Source organism: Cicer arietinum, chromosome 4 (genome assembly GCF_000331145.2).
Source record: "Cicer arietinum cultivar CDC Frontier isolate Library 1 chromosome 4, Cicar.CDCFrontier_v2.0, whole genome shotgun sequence".
NCBI classification, from domain to species: domain Eukaryota; kingdom Viridiplantae; phylum Streptophyta; class Magnoliopsida; order Fabales; family Fabaceae; genus Cicer; species Cicer arietinum.
In genome coordinates, this window is record NC_021163.2 from 1,283,789 (window position 1) to 1,304,482 (window position 20,694).

Genomic DNA, 20,694 nt, shown 5'->3' on the forward strand with positions numbered 1-20,694 from the left:
AATAAAAGAAGAGGGACTATACCAACAATCACATGTTTAAAAAGTAAAGAAATGTAAGTTTAACACAGTACCCATTGGGCTCAGTAACAGCCCATCGAGCCAACCTAGCTAACATATTTGCTGCCTGATTCCCTTCACCCCTCTTCAAATGAACCAACAAGGTGTTAGATGTAACTTTTAAGTACCGTTTACTTGTTTTGTAAGAAAGAAAAAAGTAGTGTTCACTTGTTGACAAAAAAAGAATATAGAGTTTGACTTACGAACAGGTTATAATTGACCCGTTTGTTTTAAATTTTTAAAAGTAATTTTAATTTTATATTTTTAAAAATAATTTTATAAAAATTTATTTAAAAATAATAAAATTTATTATTGACATTCAACAATTTAAATATTTATTATTAGAGATTTTTATATGATACAAATTGTATATATTTTTTAAAAAAATCTCTCAAAATAATTTTTATGAAGAATTTTTTATTGTAACCATTTTTTAAAATTTTACCATAAAAAAGGCTACAATAAATAATCTTTTGAAACTAATTTTTCTTTTGAAATTTTATTTTTAAATTCATTTTTAGAAAAGTTGTAACAGAAAGAAATAATATTATAAAAATAATTAAAAAAAATCGTAGGAAACGAACCCAATATTTATAAATAGAGATTAGTTCTAATAAAAAAATTAAGAATATTGTGTTTATTTATCTATGAATTATATTAAAAATAATCTTTTTATAAATACCGATCGGACTCGAATCCAATTCAGTCAAACAGTTGAAGTTTAAACCGATGACTATACAAATTTAGTGTTTGATCCGATATTTTTTTTATTATAGCAAAAATCTACCTTTAAAACCTTTTTTTATATCCATGTTAGAAGAATAAGTAGCGCAATGCTCGCACACATAAAATATTAAATCAGATGTCTAATACCAACATAAGGAATCTAAGGACAATATATAGTCCTTTCAAAACGTGATATTAGACCTCTACCAATAATAACATTTATATTTAAAAATGTTATATAAAAAAAATCTCATCCATAGTATTTTATTCAAGACATAAAGGAAGATTTAATGCGGTTATGGTCTTTGTATTTTATAATATTCACAGTTTTGATCTTTTACATTAAAAAAAATTTGGGCAACGTATTTTTAAGTTTTAAGTAACATTTTAAGTAATATGTATCTTAGTACTATTAAAGTTTAGATAATTTAATAGTAATTTTTTTGCGTCGTTATAAGTACGTTTGACAATACTTAAAAAAAAAACGTTAATAATAGTCTTAATTTGAAAGTGTTTTTCTTTTCTCTTGATAACCACTTATTGATAGTAATAAATCATTACTTTTGACATCACTCTAAGAGACAATCTCATCATAACCTAATTTGTTGTCTTCACAACAATATTACTCGGTTAATTAATGATCAAAACAAGATCTAGAGATCATGTTTGAGAAACTCATATTCAAATTAAATATTCAACCTACATATTATTCTTAACTATCAAACTCGATTTGTACTTTAATTGGCGAAAACACTTTGATAAAGAATATTCAGAATGATTGATTGGAAGGTGATCTTTGTTTTCCAATACTTTAAATACACAATAATAGTTAATGACTTACTAATTATCTAGTGTTAGTGTTCGAGAGTCCATGAGAGCGCGATAATAACAACGAATCAAATGTTTTAGGATTCACGAAAAACTTTGACATTACATCTCAACCAAAACCTTAAAGAAATAAGTATATGTGTTACCTCTTTTATATATCTAGTATTTTGGTCATTCATAGTTGATGTGAGATTTAACAACTCACACTTCAACCCAATAATATTTTTTTCAGGTGTGAGTCTCTCACATCCAATACTTGCACTACAATTGTTATCAACGAGATACGCCTTTTGACTATACTGCCAAGAAGTCTATTGATACAGTGATTCAATACCATGACCCACTCTTGTTCCCCCACCAAGCCAAACCAATTAATCTGATACCACTTGTTGGGAGTGTCAGGAGCAACAACAACAAAAAAAAATACTTTAAGACTACAAAAAACTTTGACACCACATCTCAACTCAAAACCTTAAGATAATGGATAAATAGGTCATCTCTTTTATATATCCAACATTTTTCTCATTCATATGCAATTGGTATTTGGCTCGTTGTTGCTCTCCTACACCTCATACTCCTCAACAAGTTGTATCGAAGGATAGAGCCTAGTTCGGCTTAACAATGGAGCAGAAATGGATCATTGCATCGAAGGTCTTCTTGACAATGTGGTAAGGATGCATGTTCGTTAGTAATAACAGTGGTGTAAGTATCGGATTTGAGAAACTCTCACTTGAGGAAAAGAATGTCGGGTTCAAGTGTGAGTGACTAAGCCTCACAACGATTATAAATAAACTAAATTTTGGATATATAAAATAGGTGACCCATACACTTAATGCCTTAAAGTTTTTAGTGGAGACGTGATATCAAAGTTTCTTGTGGTCCTAAAGCATTTGATTCGTAGGGTTTTACTACGTTTGAGCCGAATTTGGCCAAAATTAGTACCTAAATTGTGAAGGGGATCCTGGTTTTAGTCTGAAAAATAAACCGCCATTTACAACATTGGGTCGATTTAGGTCCAACCGCTTATTTTTTATTTGAGTTAAGTTGGGTCCTAGTTTACTCAATTTTTTTTTGAATCTTTAAAAAAATCATATTCTTAGCAACGACAAAAAAAGTCACCTTAGCATATTTTCCAAAAAGATAATATAACAATATTTTCACTATTGTTTTAGCATCAAATATATACACATATACTAAATATCAAACTTATAAATTTCATCATAAAATACTTACACGCATGAAAATAACCAAAATTATAAAGGTCTAAAATAAAATAAAAAAATATTTACAAATATCAAAATAATCAAAATGTAGGATTTTAAAATAATCAAAAAGCAGTTGATCCACATGACAAACCTTCTAAACTTGAAAGTTTAAAAAAATTATAAGTTACAAAAAAGAATTAGGAAAAATAGAACATTTGACTTCTAAATATATAAGAGTATAGTAACCTATATACCCAATAATTTAAGATTTTAGATAAAAATATAATATTAAGTCTCTAACAGTCATTAAACATTTGACACATTATATATTGTTCTCATACACCCTCATACTTTCCCAACAAGCAGGATACAAAACAATAATTTGTTATAAGACTCTTGGTGTTCTTACATATCTAACACACCGAACACTATAAAAAAACGAATGACTATAGTGAGAGGGTTATCGGTGTTGGAATACTAAGGGTATTATTTCTCTCTTATGGTTAACCTTCGTATGGAAAACAATAATCTTAATGACAACCAAAAAGTCATATAACTGTAGCAAGGGTTTTAAATTTGAATGATAGAATTAAAATTTGACATCAAATAAGTGTCAAAGACACCATAAATCAGTTTTTATCTCGGCACAAATTTAATTTAATTTATTAACGATTAAATAAGTATTTTTTTATGAATATTATATTTTATTTAATAATTATCTCTCAAATATTTTCTATCAACAATTTTAATTTTTACTTTTAAGTTAATTCAAGTTCATTGTTTAAATTTTTGAATGATTCTTTTTAGGTATGTTAATAGCCTTATAGAGATCTCTCTAACAAAAATTTAGAATTTTTTAATAAAAAAATAAATTAAATATAAATTTTTAAAAGTTAACAATTTAAAAAAATCATATTTAATTCAATTTGTGTTTCGTGAGAGAAATTCTTATAATATTATAAACATACATGCAAAAAATCATTAAAAAATTTAGACCATACACATGAATTAATTTAAAAGTACGGATGAAAATTGTCAAAGAATAATATACATGGGACCATTATTTTAAGAAAACTTTTAGAATGATTAAAAATGATATATGATATATTTATAGACTTATTTAACCATTTTTTAATAAGAAAAAAAATTAAGATAATACAAGTGGTACTTTAATCCTTTACAAAAGATCAAAATTACAGCGTAGAAGGACAACTCGTTGAATTTACAAACCATTCCGAAAATTGTAAAGATGGTGTCTTTCTTTCACATAAACCAACCCCAAAGATAAAGATGGTCTAAACTCTTTCAGAGATAGTGGATAAGCTCTTTTAGAATTAGGGTAAAAAAAAAAAGTAGCCACTGTACTTTTTGGTAGATTTGCATTTGAATGGAATCCATTGAAAAAACCAATATATCTTTATGGATTATCTCTCAACATAGCTAAAATTAAATTTGTCAAATAAATTATTTTGTTACTGTCACAACTCCAATTGAGCCCGGTTCCTAGGGATAAGTACCACCGCCAGACAATCCCACTATCAATTGAGTTCGGTAATGAAATTTGATGATTTTTTTTAGATTTTTGTAAAGAAAAAGATAATATTGTTGACATTTTAAACCATAAAATATCAAATTGTCAAAGGATCAAATTAGAAGAAAAAAAAAGATAAAATACTAAAACGTTAACTGAAATTAAATTAAGGGACCGCAAATATAATTTAGTATATTATCTAACACAACCAACCAACCGTTTTCAAAATTTGAATCGTTTTGGCCCTTAATTTTTTTTTACCAAATTGACAATCCAAATAGTACAATGGTTTGAATATCCCTATCTCCAATGTGTTGAGATGAGATTTGCCACATATCCATCAATTCTTCAGTTATAAAAAATCTATCCAATCACCTAATTGCTTTTACATCTAAACTTAACCATGTAAAATGTTTCCCACATGTTAACCCAATATGTAAACCTCCATTTGATTTATTAAGCTTTTGAATTCTTCCATATAACACTAAGTAAATACTTCCCTCTTGCTTACTCTTTTAGAGTTCTTGCACCGACTTCCTTAAAATCACCCCTAAGCACCATTCACCAATTATTGAATCAGCTTTTAGGGTCAAAAGATCATTCCATTGTTTCCTTTTGTCCAATATTGAATACGGAGAGTAAATATTTAACTATATAAATAAGAGTGTTATTCCAATTCACACACAATCCAAAGACACAATATAATTGAGTAAATGAATAAATTAATCAAATACAAATTAGAAGAACTTACACAGATACGATTTAATCGATTAAACCAATTAATCAATTAACTAGTCTTTCCAATCAATTAAATGTTGGAAATCAATAATCAAGATACTTCTAATTATCCTTTATTGTTGATTAAACATCCAAAAATCTAACAAAAAAGAGCAAACGATGCAAATATATTATATCATTGAGATGCCCTTAATTGTTATGCTCAATCAAATCAATCTTTGACATAATTTTTCAATAATAAATTTAACCAACTTTATTACTTAATTTGACATCACAAATCAATTAGACTTCTAATAAATAGCTAATTGATTAATATTTGACCAACATTATTGTGACATTGAAATATAATATAATTAAACAAAGTATTATAACCCACATTAAAATATGTATAATAATTTTTTAAAATAAAATAAAGTCTCAAATAAATAGGTTGAAAAATCTCTTTAAAAATATATATAGTTAGAAAAACAAAAAATCTATATATAATATGTTTGAAAGACTCTATTTAAAATATCAAATATAAAAAATTTATCTAAAAATTTGTGTATCCAAATCCTTAAAATTTAATTTAAAAAATTGTTTAGTTAAAAATTAATTAATTAATGATGCAAAGAGACAAAAGGTACAAGTAGTTGTTAAGTTGATGATTTGTAGTTTGGAGAGAAAAGTAGAATTTTGATTGATGGCAAAGGTAATATTGGTGAATGAAAGTAAATAAAATGAATGGTAAAAGATAGTGACGTCCGGCGACTACACAAAACTTTATCCCATTCTTCGATCTTTCACTAAAATTAGAGTTTAGCAGGATTTGTTTTATGTCCATTCCTCAACTTTCATTCCTCATTCATATACTTTTCTGACATCATTATGTGCACTTCAATTCTTCAAAGCTAAGCCCCTTCCTTCCCTTGCCTTACGGTCTCCTCAAGTTTCAAACTTCTCCAGTTACAACTATAATGACATAAGTACATATATGGTTTTTTTTTTTAATAGACCAATTATGGGAGGGAGAGAAAGATGTGTTTCTTGTTTTGGTTGGTATTGTCAAGTGCCAAGAATTTCTGTACTTGGAAAAGTCATCATGGCATGGAGCTATACATCACATAGGGAACATGCATAATATCTATGGGCCTCTCCTTAGATTACACCAAAATTATACTCTCTTCGTTTAAAAATTTAATTAAATAAAGTCAATATTTATAATTTAAATTTTAAATTAAATATATTAATTTTTTAATATATTTTTATTTATATTTTGAAATGGAGTAATACTATTTTTTTAATAATCACTTTGAATATCCTTTTTATTTGATAACAAAATGTAAGAAAAAAATATATATTCAGATTAATTATTAAGTAAAATAGTACATGTATATGCATCAATACTATTGGAAATATTAACCAGTTTCTTAAAGGTATATATTAAAGAAATGATATTTTTACTTAATTGCTATCATCAATTATTAATATATTTATTATTATCATAAATATAAAATAAAAGATGTTTAATTGTGAGTGGTGAATATAATATTAGTTAGAGATACAATTGAAAAAATATAATAGTATTTCATTCAGAATAAAATATAAATAAATTTAGAAAATTTATATATTTTGTATATGATGTTAAAATTCTCATTTAACTAAGATTAACATTTTATTTAAACAACTATGAAGTAAATTAAAATTAACAAAAAAAGTTAATTATATAATTTTGAAAGAGATATATACTCTTAATATAAACTTATTTTACATATATAACAACTAATAATAACTCGTGAAGTCACCTTTAAATTTTAATTATATATTCAATACTGTTAAAATAAAATTAATATTTAGAGATAGAAATATTATAAAGAAAAAGTTGATTATTGATATATTTCTGTCTGCTATCTTTCTCTGTCCACTTTGTTCTTCTGTGTAAAATAGTTCTATCTATCTGAAAAGGACATTGAATTCATAACATAACATAACATCTTGAATATCCCTGACCCTGACATCATATCTGCCTCTTCCTTTTTATTCTACACCAATTTATACCGCAGAAGTAATTATTCACATCCCATTTTGGGGGGTGTATATAGGGAATAGAGAAATAGTAAAAGACAAAGGAGAAAGTAAGAGATGTGAAAAAAAAATTTAAAATGTGAAAAAAATAAGTAGTAGTACACGAGACGATTTTTTTTTTCTCTAAGGGCAAAGTGGGTATATATTAATGGAAAATGAGACGATTGAACCGATTATTTTATACACAATCATGCATGGAAATGTTTTACTTTGTTGATATATTATATATATTTGATAATTTTTGTAAGTCATATATCTTATTCTTATTGAGAATTTTGTGATGATTAAGTTTTGCTACATTATATCACTGATATCTTATTCAACTTGCCTGGTGTTGTGTTTCCGAGAAATAACATATGACATAAACTTTCATCAAGAAACGTAAAAACTAGTGCATAAGGAAATGCACGGATACTATTAATCATGAGGAATTATTTTATCTAGTTTTAATTATTTATTTTAGCAAATATATATACTATTTTTTTCTTTTAATTTCTCATAAAATTATTCTAAGTTTTTTAACTCGGTGAATATACAACATTTTGATTTTTATATTTGTTATTTTATGTTAGAAAATGTTTTAATGTATATTAATAGAAATGTGTATATTTTGAAAGATTAAAAGTATAATATATTAATGATGTAATAAAAAATAAAAAATTAAAAAAATTATACAAAGATTAAAATAAATAACAGGTAAATTATAGAGATCAATTTTAATATAATTAATTTTTATATAAGAACTAAAATAAAATACCGTATATTTATTTACAAAGAAGAAAATTTATAAAAAAAAAAAAAAATACTAAAAAACAATATATTTGGGGGACAAAATGCATATATATTGAAACCTTTTTATATAAAGTCAATGCTACATCAAGAGACTGGCTAAGGAAATTGAGTTTAATTATGAAATCAGTCAAATCATGCAAATTCAATATCTACATCAGTCAAACTAAACCAGAATCATTGACTGTAAGACTTTTAAGGTGAAAGAGCAAAGACCAAAATCAAATTTTGATTGCCAATTGATGAGACATTTATTTATTTATTTATATATACATACATATTTTTTGACGGAAAAATATCAATTCGTATAAGAAGATTAATTAATCACTTGCATTTTGTGAAATTTGGTTTGAAAAATTAATTATTCTATATCACTTGATCCCTGCAAATTAGTTTTCTACACACCTTGGATCAACCATGAATCAAATCAATCAAGCTACAAGATAGAACTCGTCCGACTTAATTAAACCAAAAATTACAAAAATATACGAAATAATAAGATCCTTCAAATGCATAATAATATAAAAAGTTCTAGAATATTGCAAGAATGTTAAAACAATTATGAAGTGATAGATCACTTGCAATAGTTATATATCACTACTAAATAAATAAAAAATTAAAATTAACGAAGAAAATTAATAATAGAAAAATGAAATTCCTCTCTAATTTCATTATGACAAAATTTGAGAGAATTTTCATAATTTTCTTTTTAAAATTTCTGTCGTTAATTTATGTTTTTTTTTTAGTAGTGTATATTAGTTTGAACATAAATTGCACCTGGTTAGATATATAGCTAGCTAAAGTCGAAGCTCCAAATCTAACTTCTCTTCTTGTTGATGTTTAAACAAGCCTATTCCTAACTCCAAAGTAATGTTTTGTTCATTATTCATGAAAACATTGTTCATCTTCACCTCTTTTTCATAGCCCTTCATTTCTTCAACACCTAAAGTAGTAGTACTCCTCCTTGAGCTCTTACTCATCATCATAATTTCACTTCTTTGAGGACTCAAAAGAGGAAGAGATAAAGAAGGTGTAGTGAGTCTTGGTTTCTTTTCATAAAAGGGATTATTAGGAGCTAATGAAGGTGAAGAAGATAAAGTGAGAAAAAGTGAAGATGAAGAAGATGAAGGATGTGAACAATTCATCAAAAGATCATTAGATAAAGGAGAAGGTGATGAAAGAAGAAGAGAAGTAGTTGTAGTGTTGGTAGGGTTAGGTTTAATATTGTTATTAGGGCATTGATCAGAAATATTATTCCATGATGATGATGATGAAGATATTAAGGATGATCTCAATCTTGCCCTATCTCTTCTATGAACATTCATATGTCCACCTAAAGCTTGAGCTGACCTAAACTCTCTTTTGCAAAAGCTACAAGAATAGTTTCTTGCTGGCCATGAAGTTCCCCATGAGTGCTCTTCAAAACCCAAGTTTTCATGATGACTAGTGTTTCTATTCACATAGTTTCCTTCCATCAAGCTTTTTCTTTATGTATTATAATAATAATAATAATAAATTGTCTTTTTCAAACCTTTTACCTGTAGAGAGAAAATAAATTAAAGAGAACCATACAATGTTGAAAATTTTGACTTTGTACATTCAAGTAGAGTAATATGTAATAATTATTTTTTCACCAAAAAAAAAATATAAATGAATATATATTTAACAAGACGTGTGGATCTCTTACAAATTCAGTGATGAAGGAGAGAGAGAAACTGATGGAAGAATAGCTTGATATTGAGAATGCATGAAAGTGAAGATTTTCATCAGGTGTACTTCATCTGCCACTACTGTATTTAGATATTGCTTAGCAAATTAAATGAAAGAAACTTTGTGAAAGTGGTCTTTCCCTTTTGCCTGATACTATGGAAATAAAGCTTTGGTAGATACCATTATACAAGAGTGACTTTGGACAAAATATGAATATTTGTGACTTCAAAAGAGAGTAGGTGCAACTCACACACTTAGACACATGCCAATTCACATCATTATTTATTTAATTAATTTACTATCACATTTCATCACTTACAACACTATATAAGTTTTAAGTTAGTTTTTGTAAGCTACTCTATAGAGTTTAATATGAAAAGAGGTTAACTATATATATTTTTTTATTATAGGAATTTAGTAAGCACTTACTTGAATTGTTTACCCAAATATATTTTAAACGTTTTGTATAAGTGTTTATGTATAAATTATATCTATAATAGAAGAGTGAATATGTGATGAAATGAATATATTTTGATATAGTCTAATGTGGATGAGTGTTTAAAAGTTACTAGAAACTTTAAGAACGATCAACGACACTATTTAAAAGTATATGTTAATGGATCTCTCATGTTTTTACAACTTAGACAATAACATAATTGTTGTCAATTTGTAAAGTTAAAATTTGAAGAACGCATTTATTTTCTTATTTTTATCAAATTGACATTGATTGAGTAAGTGTTTCAACTATCAAAGACAAATAGAACTATTAATTATATTTTTTTTAAAGTATCATCAATCGTCATTAGTGTTTCAAACAACTTTGAAATACTGATCTACAGTGAACCGTCTATAAAAATGACGCATTGTAGTATCAACCTATTTTAATAACAAATTTTAGAGAGTCAAGTTAAATAAGTTGAAAACAACTTATAGACATTTGTTTTATTTTGGCTTGATTACAATTTGAGTCAATCTATTTTCACCAATTTATAGAATTTGTTTATTTATTTGAAAAGTCAATAGTTGTAGTCCATTAATTATATTTTTGAACTAAAAAATAACAGAAGTAACATTCAATTTTACGATATAGAACCGTTTATATGTATTAATTAAATAGCAAAAATAAATAATTTCTAAAATTAAAATTGAATTTTTTATAAAATTTTATTCTGATTATATGTCATTGTATAATATATTATATTATCTAAAACATATCAAATCATTAATTTTTAGATAAAAAACTAAAGTAAACACCACAACTATGAAATATTTAAATATGAAGGTGGATTTTGTAAATTAATAAAAATAAAATAATTAAAATTGTAATCAAACTTTATATTTTTTATAAATAAAATATACTAAAGTGATAGTACAAGAGGTGATATAAACCTGTTATAATGAACGTGTTACAAAAGTCTTAAATACTTCATAGGGTTCACTAACCAATCTTATTGAGATGAAGACTATTACCTCCTCTTATCATTAACCAACCTCGGGAGGTTATTGAGCTCCGATTTATGAAAACCCCGGCCAGGTATTGCATACACCCAATTGATATCCATCCATGTCGATTTTTTTTTATCACTCAGCTCAAATTAAATATTTTTTGAAATAAAAAAAAAAACAGAAAAAGAAATTAAAAAAAAAAAATTTGTCTTTGTTCTCTCTCGCCTGCCTCACCGCCGCCGTTTCTCTCATCGACGTCGCCACCTCTTCCGTTGACTATCGTCTCTCTCTCTCACTAGCACTTCACTCTCTCCCTCGCCATCTCTCTCAAACTTGAGATCTGATGACGGCGACGGAAACGGGGACAACTGGGAGGGTGTGGTGGCAAGGTAAGGCAGCAAGCAAGAAGATCAAATGTGTGATTTATTCCAACTATTAGGTGATTCTATCTCACCTAGTAGATATATGGAGATGTGATAGGGACTCAAGAGCCATCAACTCTGATTATTCTCTTGTATCTGCTCAACTTCTGCCAGCTTAGCTCTGTCTGAAGTGGATTCATTGGGTTTGGGGCGAGTGTGGAGAAATTATGCCCCTTCTCTATGCAATTGCTATTGAATAGGCTACCAACCCATGCAAATTTGTATAAGTATAGAACGATTGGAGACTGAAATATACTTGTTTGCCACTTTTCATTTTTAATGATATGAAGTGGGTGTTTAGGTGGTTAGGTTTGATAATTTCCATGCAGAAGATCTATTCCTTCTATTCCTAATCTTCACATCCTTTGGGAGTGGTAATTTAGGTAATAAAAGGTTGACCTTTATCTGACATTATGTTATATAGCCAATTTGGAATTTGAAAAAATGATGTATTATCTCAAATAAAGATGGAGATGCAATATATTTTGTAGATCTCATAAAGGTACAATAATCGTGGAAGTGATTCTTCAATAGCGGTAAGGGTCATTGTCTGTTTTACGAGTGCAACCCTCTTGATTGTTTGCTTCGACTGTAATCCTATGTGAGTGATGTGATTATTCATGGACATTTGTATTCGGGTTAGAGTTCTGTTTGTGCTCCAATTGTCACAGATGATGCCACTTGGCACTCCAGCTTTGCATAGCTGGCAGATTGCGATTACTAGGTCGTGATGAAGCATGTCAATTGAGGTATCTTTGCAAAAAGCCATATTTTAGAATGTCCTTTTAACTTAATATTTCATAATCCTTTTAACTTATTATTCATTATTAAATGAAAAGTGAAAGTTTGGCAGGTGGTATACCTTGAAAAAACAAAATATACTAGTTATGATCGAAGCACTGCCCTTCTTGAGAACTTATCATCAATGTTTTACTATGTAATGTCAAACATGTAACGTCCATATGAATGAAAAGCCTGCCTGTCATAAATCCATGGACAAGAATCAATTCAATGGCCGAAATTGTGTAAATAGAAATGATATCTTCATCTAGATGAAGCGCCACGCAGATGGCATTACAACACGAGGGGGAAAATCTATAAAAATGTTATATACAAAATTGTCACTATAAGACATATAGTGTCATTGGACATCTAACAAGATTTTTACTAAGACGCGATGACAAGGTGATGAAACACTGATCAACATGTTTATCATTGATTGACTCTTATTGCTATCTCTACCTGACTGATCTACAGAATCCTGAGATGAACCGCATATCTACAAATTTGTACGTATGGTATGTAACAGAAGGAGTGAACGTGCCTATCCAATGCTGCCTCCATCCCTTTCTCTGTCTTTCTTCCTTGTTTCCTCAGAGACTAGAGGAAATGAAAATTTAAGCCAGATTGAAGAAACACAAGTTTTACTAGAAGAAATCATCAAACGAACCTTCTTTTTCACTTTCAGATCCTGAAAAAGCAACCATAAACATAAGGAAAAATGATATTGCGTTACACATCTTAGTTTTGTTTTTCTGTGGATAACAGAAGGGAAATTTAAGCAAGAATATAAGATAGTTAATCCAAAATACAAGCTACGGTCTTACTTTTATCTTTTATGGGCAATCACATCATCACAGATGCATATAATGGTACTCTTATACTAAGCAATTAAATCATATATTCACTACCTTATCTGTGATTTACCATAGTAAATCCCAGACCAAATGCTGCCAAGGTCTTAAAAGAGTACTTTTATTCTTATTCAAAAACCTCCATTTTAATACACGTGACAGGATTGGATCTTTATATAAGTCTCCTTTACTCCTCTGACAATTTATCTTCTCCTCAAGCAGTAAACAAGTTCAAGAAGATAACAAGCACATTGAGATTTGTCAAGAAAGTTGGACTGACCTGATCCTTCCACTGCAGTGACATCCTGAACTACTAGTTGAAAAGATTTTGGCTTGGTAGAAGAGCATTCTTCTGGATTTGAAACGGGCGCTGGAAATGTGAAATCAGAGTCTGTAGATGAAGTATCAGAGTTACTGGAAGCAACATCAACTCTAGCAATAGGTCGAAAAGTTGAACTCAATCTTGATGAAGTACTTAAGATCGTCTTCAGCTCGGCAACTTGAGTTGACATGGAAGATATCATCCTGATACACACTAATTCAGATCTAGCATTAATCAAATAGCATTTAGTTTTATAAGTCATAATTTACATCATGGTAGTGTCGGTAAAAGGCCAACAAAGTAAAAAAACAAAAATTCATTGATGCTGTCATGACAGTTAAACTCAAAATAATTATGTCCCCCTCATATATTATATAACTCTGAACCTATTTTTTTTGTTCAAAGGATGTTTTTGAATACGACTTGCCTTGACTCTTACACTATAGTATAATTAACACTCTATCCAACAAATACTAAAAATGTACAATTAGTTATATAACTTCCAGCAAACGCTAGGTTATGGAAGCAGATCTTCTGTTAGTAAAATTATCTCACTTCCTCATAACGCTTAGGTAAATAACTACGCTGACTCTAAATCTTCCAAAGGAACTCCAAAGCTATCTTACTAACAAAGTAAATAACCTTTAATTGGTTATTGCCTTCATTTACTGTATTCCAATTTTATAGGTACTCTTACAATAGAATTGTTTATACATCATAGGATATCAGATAATTTTATTGAAGTTCAATTCTTTTATAGCTTTGATAGGTCAGTAACAAGTGAATTGATAATACGTACAACAACAAGCAACGCTTTTTCTCACTAGGTGGGGTCAAATACATGGATAATACGATATCATAGTATCCTATTATGAGTTATGTTTACTGACAAGGCATTAGATAGTGTTGTATGTCGCTAATGCTTAAATACTGGTTATGACTCTTGAAAGACTAATTATGATCCTTTTAGCAAATTCATTTCTTTTTATATTTGTTCATTGCAAGTTCTATATTCAGTTGAAAGATAATAAATATCTTACTTAGTCAAAGTATATGGAGTGGGAAAAAACATATGTGCACACACACACACAGTTATTATGGGCCCATCCCACTCCTTCTGCTATGCTATCCATTTTTTGTCAGTGTCATCATTTTATGATTTAACCAGCATTGATGGATCTTGGGATTGGAAAATAAAAATTGCAAGATTACATGAATCCTCAAGGAAATAATACTAATACTACCTGTTCAATGAGTCCTGAAGCTGATATACCCTTTTTTCAGTTTCGGCTAACTTTTTGCGTAACTCTTCGCTAGATCCTTGAGCTTCTACATATTTCCTTTCATACTCATCAGTTTTTTGTTTTTCTTTCTGCAACATGACCTGTGCAATGCAACATCAGATAGCACTTGGTCAGCGTGAATTGTATAGCTAAAACCATATGCTAAACCTGTTATGCATATAGGTATGACATTACATATAACTATAAGTGACCATGTGATTATGTAAATGATGCTTTGAATAACACCTTTCCTCGTTGATTCAATTCTATGAAGAGTACTTTTCACGTTTATAGGTCTAGGTCTTACATCACACGTTCGTTGACTATTTAACTACAATCATGTACACTAATTATCAAGTACAAGTACATCAGTTCTAGGGATCTACTCTGCATTTACAGATCATTTGCATGCATTTCACCTTTTTAACTTACCGTTAACTTTGTTTTACCTTTAACATCAAACAAAATATTTATCAATTTCATCTTGCATTTATGATAAGAATTCTACAACAAAAAGAATATTATTGTACTTTACTTCTTTATATAGATAATTTTCATGTAATTCAATAACAGTTGATATTTTAGACAGAAACACTGTGAATTCACTATTTTAAGAATATCTAAAGTTTAAAAAAATGGAAAGAATAATGACGTAGAAGTATAGAACTAAATATTCCCTTAAATTTCAAAGGGTTGACACAGTTATTGAAACTATAGAGATTTAGGTCGAGAAGGGGGAAATGATAAAAAAAATCCAAGTGATAAAATATATTAATAATTTATGATATTATAATGCATAATGTTGTGTTACAAAAGACATTAAGGCAAAACACTAACACATATCTATAATAATAATTGACTCCTAATCCTTGTTAAACATAGAAACAAATAAAAAAGTAGAATGAAATGTCGAAACCACTCGTAAGAGATTATCTTAGATGCTCTAAAAAATTCTAGGGCACCATAATGATATCATGAAATATTTTAACACTCTTCTCAAATTAAAGCTCACAAAGCTTTAAACTTTCTACAATTAAACACACCGGCAGGTGTCTGAGACTGGAGAAGGGGATAGAGCATTGGGGACAGGAGACAAGGCCAGATTGCAAGAAACAGATGCCAGACTGCAACTAGGCATAGAGACAGGCCAAACAACCTCGGCGACATAGATGGGGCCAGGGCATCTGGGATTGGAGACGGCAGGGCCAGACAGAATGATCATCCACAGGACGAAAATTTACAACTGGTGTGATTGTAAGTGGGCTACAGAACTGATTGTCAGCCAGAAAGGAAGTAAACTTGTTGTCAAAATCTGTTTCTGTCTTATATCCTTCAATTATAGGGATTCAGTTGTATATGAGTTATGAGTACTAATAGAGATTTAGTTATATATGAGTACTAATAGAATTTAGTTGTTTAGTAATCTAGTATATATATATATATATATATATATATCTGATGTATTGCCAACATATTTCAATTCAATAAAATATATTTTTACTCTAATTCTTGAGATGGTATCAGAGTTCTCGGTCTTTGGGAGTCTCGCTTCCACGTAAACCTACCGCCTTCATTGCGATTTCTTTTTTCCGAAACCTTAGCCACCTTTATTGTGGCCCTTTTTGCCGCCTTCATTGCAACAACTTGAGATTTCTTATTGGCCTATTCACTGCCATAATGTGTTCAATATTGATGTCATTGCTATTCACGTCCGTTAGACCGCCTTCTAGACCTCCTTTCAGTGTCGTTTTCAATCAGATTGTAGATCGGCTGTTTCTCGTTTTGTTTTGGGGGTTCACTTTTTGATCAGAGCACTTTTGTTTGTGGGTCATTTGAAGCTCACATGGTTTTTGCTCGGACTTTTCTATTGCGGCATTATAACATACGTACAGTTTGTGCATATTTTTTGAACATTTGAAGTTTGCTTTGTTTGATAGATCAATCTTCTCTAATATCGGTTATCTACTGATTTTACGGATATGGCAATTAAAGAAAGCAAAAGTGGATTGGTCCGACTCATTGAAGATGAAGTAGAAAAGATTATATCACTTCTTAGTAAGTTGGAGAAACCAACAAGTACTAGTTCTCTAGTATATACAAGTACACTTCCTCTTGGTAAATTTCAATTTTCTTTCGGACTTAATGTTTCAGATACAACCTATATTCAATATTGGATATTGGATTCTTGAGTCACTGACCACATGACACCCTCACCTACACACTTCTCCACTTATTCACCTTGCCCTAGCAACAAGAAAATATCCATAGATTATGATACATTTCTAACTGCAGCAGGTCAAGGAGATGTCCAAATAAACACATCCATAACTCTTAAGAATTGTCCTTCGTATTCCTAAATTGTCTACTAGCTTAATTTCCATAAAAAACTAACACAAGACCTATAATGTAATGTTTTTTATAACAAATCATGTGTCTTTCAGGACAAGAATTCAGGGAGGACAATTGGTAACACTAGAGAATGGAATGGTCTTTATTACTTGGATAATCAAAATCTTCCTCTAGCTCTACTCAGCAATATCAACTCTTTTTTTTCTAAATTAATAAAGACCAACACGGACAAGGTCATTTTGTACCATTGTCGCCTAGGTCATCCTTCATTTAGAGTCATAAGACAGTTGTTTCCTTCCCTTTTCAAAAAATTAGAGGTAGAAAATCTTCACTGTGAGGTGTGTGAGCTTGTTAAACACAAACGCGTACTTTTTTCAATTAGTAACCAAATGAGTACTTCTCCATTTTGTTTAGTTCATATTGAAGTATAAGGTCCCTCTAATGTTCCAAATATATCATGAGTATGTTGGTTTGTAAAACTTTATTGATGCCTGTACTCGGGTTACTTGGATTTACTTGCTAAAACAAAAATCTGAAGTTAGTTATGTGCTTGTACAGTTCTTCTCCATGATAAAAAAACCAATTTGGAGTGAGTATTAAGAGGATTAGGTCTGACAATGCCAAAAATTACTTTAATCACAGATTTAATTCTTTCGGTCAAAAGGAGGGCATTATTCATAAGCCCTCATGCGTTAAAACACCCCAACAAAATGGGATTGCTGAGAGGAAAAATGGGCACTTGTTAAATCAAACTCGAGCGATGTTATTTCAAAATAAAGTTTCCAAGAAATTTTGGGGAGAGACAATTTTAACTGCATCGCATCTCATAAACCAATTACCTTCTAATGTCTTTGCCTTCAAAATTCCCATGGAGGCCTTGTCCTCGTCTTACCCTAATGTGTCCACCAGTAGTAATCTTACTCCCAGAATATTTGGATGTGAGTGGTTTGTCCATATCCATAGTGATAATAGAGGGAAACTTGATCCTAGAGCCTTAAAATGTGCCTTTATCGGGTACTCTTCCACCCAAAAGAGCTACAAATGTTATCATCCACCATCCCAAAAATTATTTGTCTCTCGAGATGCCACCTTCCATAAACAAGAAAGTTTCTTTAGTCACACTTATATTAAGGGGGATAATACAAGTAAGAAAGATAAGTCTCTTCTACTTCCTAAGTTGACTCTTAAACCAGAAATTGAGACTGAAACTGACTTTGAAAAAGATGGAAATGACAATGATGACTCTAACGTAAGATATGAGAAGAATCTAATATAAACAAGAAGAACAAAGTTCATTCTTGAATCTATTCACATTCATGACTCCAATTCAACTTTAAATGAGATAACTTCTCTTGGCGCTTCAAACTCTAGTGTTTCAATCTATAAATCTTCCTATGCACAGGAATCAGAATCCAACACACCACCAATTTATGATAGCTTCGTATCCCAATTTCCCTTAGGAAGAATACTAGGACATGTACCAATAAATCACTCTACCATTTATCCAACTACCTATGCTTTGAACAATTGTTCCCTACCCATAAAGCATTTCTCACAAGCTTGAACACTACTACTATACCTACCTCTCTATCTGAAGCATTGTCTAACAGGAAATGGAAACAAGCCATGGACTTGAAAATGAAAGCACTTGACAAGAACGGTACTTGGGATTTGGTCCCTCTACCAAATGGAAAGAAATCTGTACGATGCAAGTGGCTATACACTGTAAAGTACAAGGCTGATAGGTCTATTGAGAGGTACAAGACAAGGTTGGTAGCTAAAGGATTTATTCAAACGTATGGAGTGGATTACTTGGAAAAATTTGATCCGGTTGTAAAAATGAATATCGTCCAAGTGATATTATCTCTAGCAGCAATTTGATGTAAAAAATGTCTTCCTCCATGAAGATATAGAAGAAGAGATTTATATGGACTTACCCCTGGATATAGTTAGCATATTGCTGCCAACACCGTTTTTAAGCTAAAGAAGGCTCTATATAGACTTAAACAATCGTCATGAGCGTGGTTTAGGAGGTTTGTTAGAGTCATGGTGGGTCTAGGCTTCAAACAAAGTCAAGGAGATCATACACTTTTTATCAAATACCCTGAGTCAGGGGGAGTAACAGTGTTACTGGTATATGTGGACAACTGTTAGGACAACACCTAGTCAAAGAATTTGAGATTAAAACCTTGGAAAATTTGAAGTATTTCTTGGAAATTGAAGTGGCTCACTCTAAGAAAGGGATTTTCATATCCCAACAAAAATACATCACAGATCTTCTACAGGAAACGAATAAGACAACATGCAAGCCAACGAGTACACCAATCGATCCAAATTTAAAGTTGGGAAATGCAGAAGAAGACATTGCAGTTGCAAGGAAATGTATGAAAGGTTAGTTGGAATACTTAAATATCTGTCAAATACTAGACCTGATATTGCTTTGCTATAAGCTTATTCAGTCAATTCATGCACCAACCAAAGGAGGTACACTTGCAAGTTGCACTCACAATCGTGCAATATTTGAAAGGAACCTCAAGAAGAAGAGTTTTGTTCAAACGAAATGAAAATGTGGGTCTTGAATCATATACTGATGCTGACTATGCATGGTTAATTATAGATAAAAGGTCAATCACGGGATATTGCACTTTTCTATGTGGGAATCTTGTGACTTGGAAGAGTAAGAAACAAAGTGTGGTATCCAAATCCAATGCTGAAGAAGAATTTAGGGCAATGACCAAAGGGATATGCGAGTTACTATGGTTGAAGATCATTTTGGAGGACCTGAAGATAAAGTGGGATGAATCAATGAAACTCTATTATGACAATAAATCTGCTATTAGCATAGCACATAATCCAACGCATCACGATAGAACCAAACATATTGAAGTCCATAGACATTTCATCAAAGAAAAACTCCATAGTGGCCAAATTTGCACTTCATATGTTTCCTCCCATGGCAACCTTGCAGATCTTCTAACTAAACGGCTAAACAGCAGTAACTTTGAAAGAATTGTATCTAAGTTGGGAATGGAGAATGCCTATTCACCAGCTTGAAGGAGAGTGTCAAAATCTGTTTTTGTTTGATATCCCTAAAGTATAGAGATTCAGTTGTATAGGAGTAGTAGTAGGGATTTAGTTATATATATATATATATATATTTGATGTATTGCCAACATATTTCAATTCAATAAAATATATTTTTACCCTAATTCTTGAGAATCATTCTTAGACACTCTCTCAAAGTCATGCTCGCAACAGAAAACCAAAAATAGTACCAAAAGGAAAGAGAACAAAGAGAAGAAAAAACTATTAGTTATTGACATTGGTGTAAGTTTGGGAATTGATGGGTTAAAAAATACAAATGTTTTACTCCTAAACCTAATTAAATAAGGAAAATTCTTGAAATATGTCGAAACCATTCCTAAGAGATAATCTAAGATACCGTAAAATATTGTAACATACAATAATGAGATTATGGAAAAAAAATTATATTCTAACGAAGTTAATATGTAAACTAAGTTTACCTTTAAATTTTTTATCTCTGCTCTACAGGAAACGAATAAGACAACATGCAAGCCAACGAGTACACC

General features: G+C 30.1%; 2 protein-coding genes across 5 annotated transcripts in view; both read right to left on the reverse strand.

Moving 5' to 3' along the window:
- Nucleotides 1-8,460: 8,460 nt before the first annotated feature.
- Nucleotides 8,461-9,435, reverse strand: LOC101504788 (uncharacterized). Its single transcript, XM_004495230.3, has one exon. It carries the CDS (start codon nucleotides 9,411-9,413, stop codon nucleotides 8,736-8,738), a length of 678 nt encoding a protein of 225 aa, XP_004495287.1. The 5' UTR covers nucleotides 9,414-9,435; the 3' UTR covers nucleotides 8,461-8,735.
- Nucleotides 9,436-12,259: 2,824 nt separating this feature from the next.
- Nucleotides 12,260-20,694, reverse strand: part of LOC101507174 (myosin-11) — a 29,419-nt gene continuing 20,984 nt past the window's right edge. For 2 of the 4 annotated variants that reach the window (XM_073366960.1, XM_004495061.4), the window contains 4 exons: nucleotides 14,717-14,856; nucleotides 13,431-13,675; nucleotides 12,967-12,987; nucleotides 12,538-12,896 (listed from right to left, as the gene is read on the reverse strand). In XM_073366960.1, the coding sequence (XP_073223061.1) occupies nucleotides 12,841-12,896; nucleotides 12,967-12,987; nucleotides 13,431-13,675; nucleotides 14,717-14,856 (462 nt within the window). In that variant the 3' untranslated portion in view covers nucleotides 12,538-12,840. Of the gene's footprint in view, nucleotides 12,496-12,537; nucleotides 12,897-12,966; nucleotides 12,988-13,430; nucleotides 13,686-14,716; nucleotides 14,857-20,694 lie in introns of those variants that run through there. The other 2 variants (XR_012162584.1, XM_073366961.1) reach the window with 2 other exon arrangements.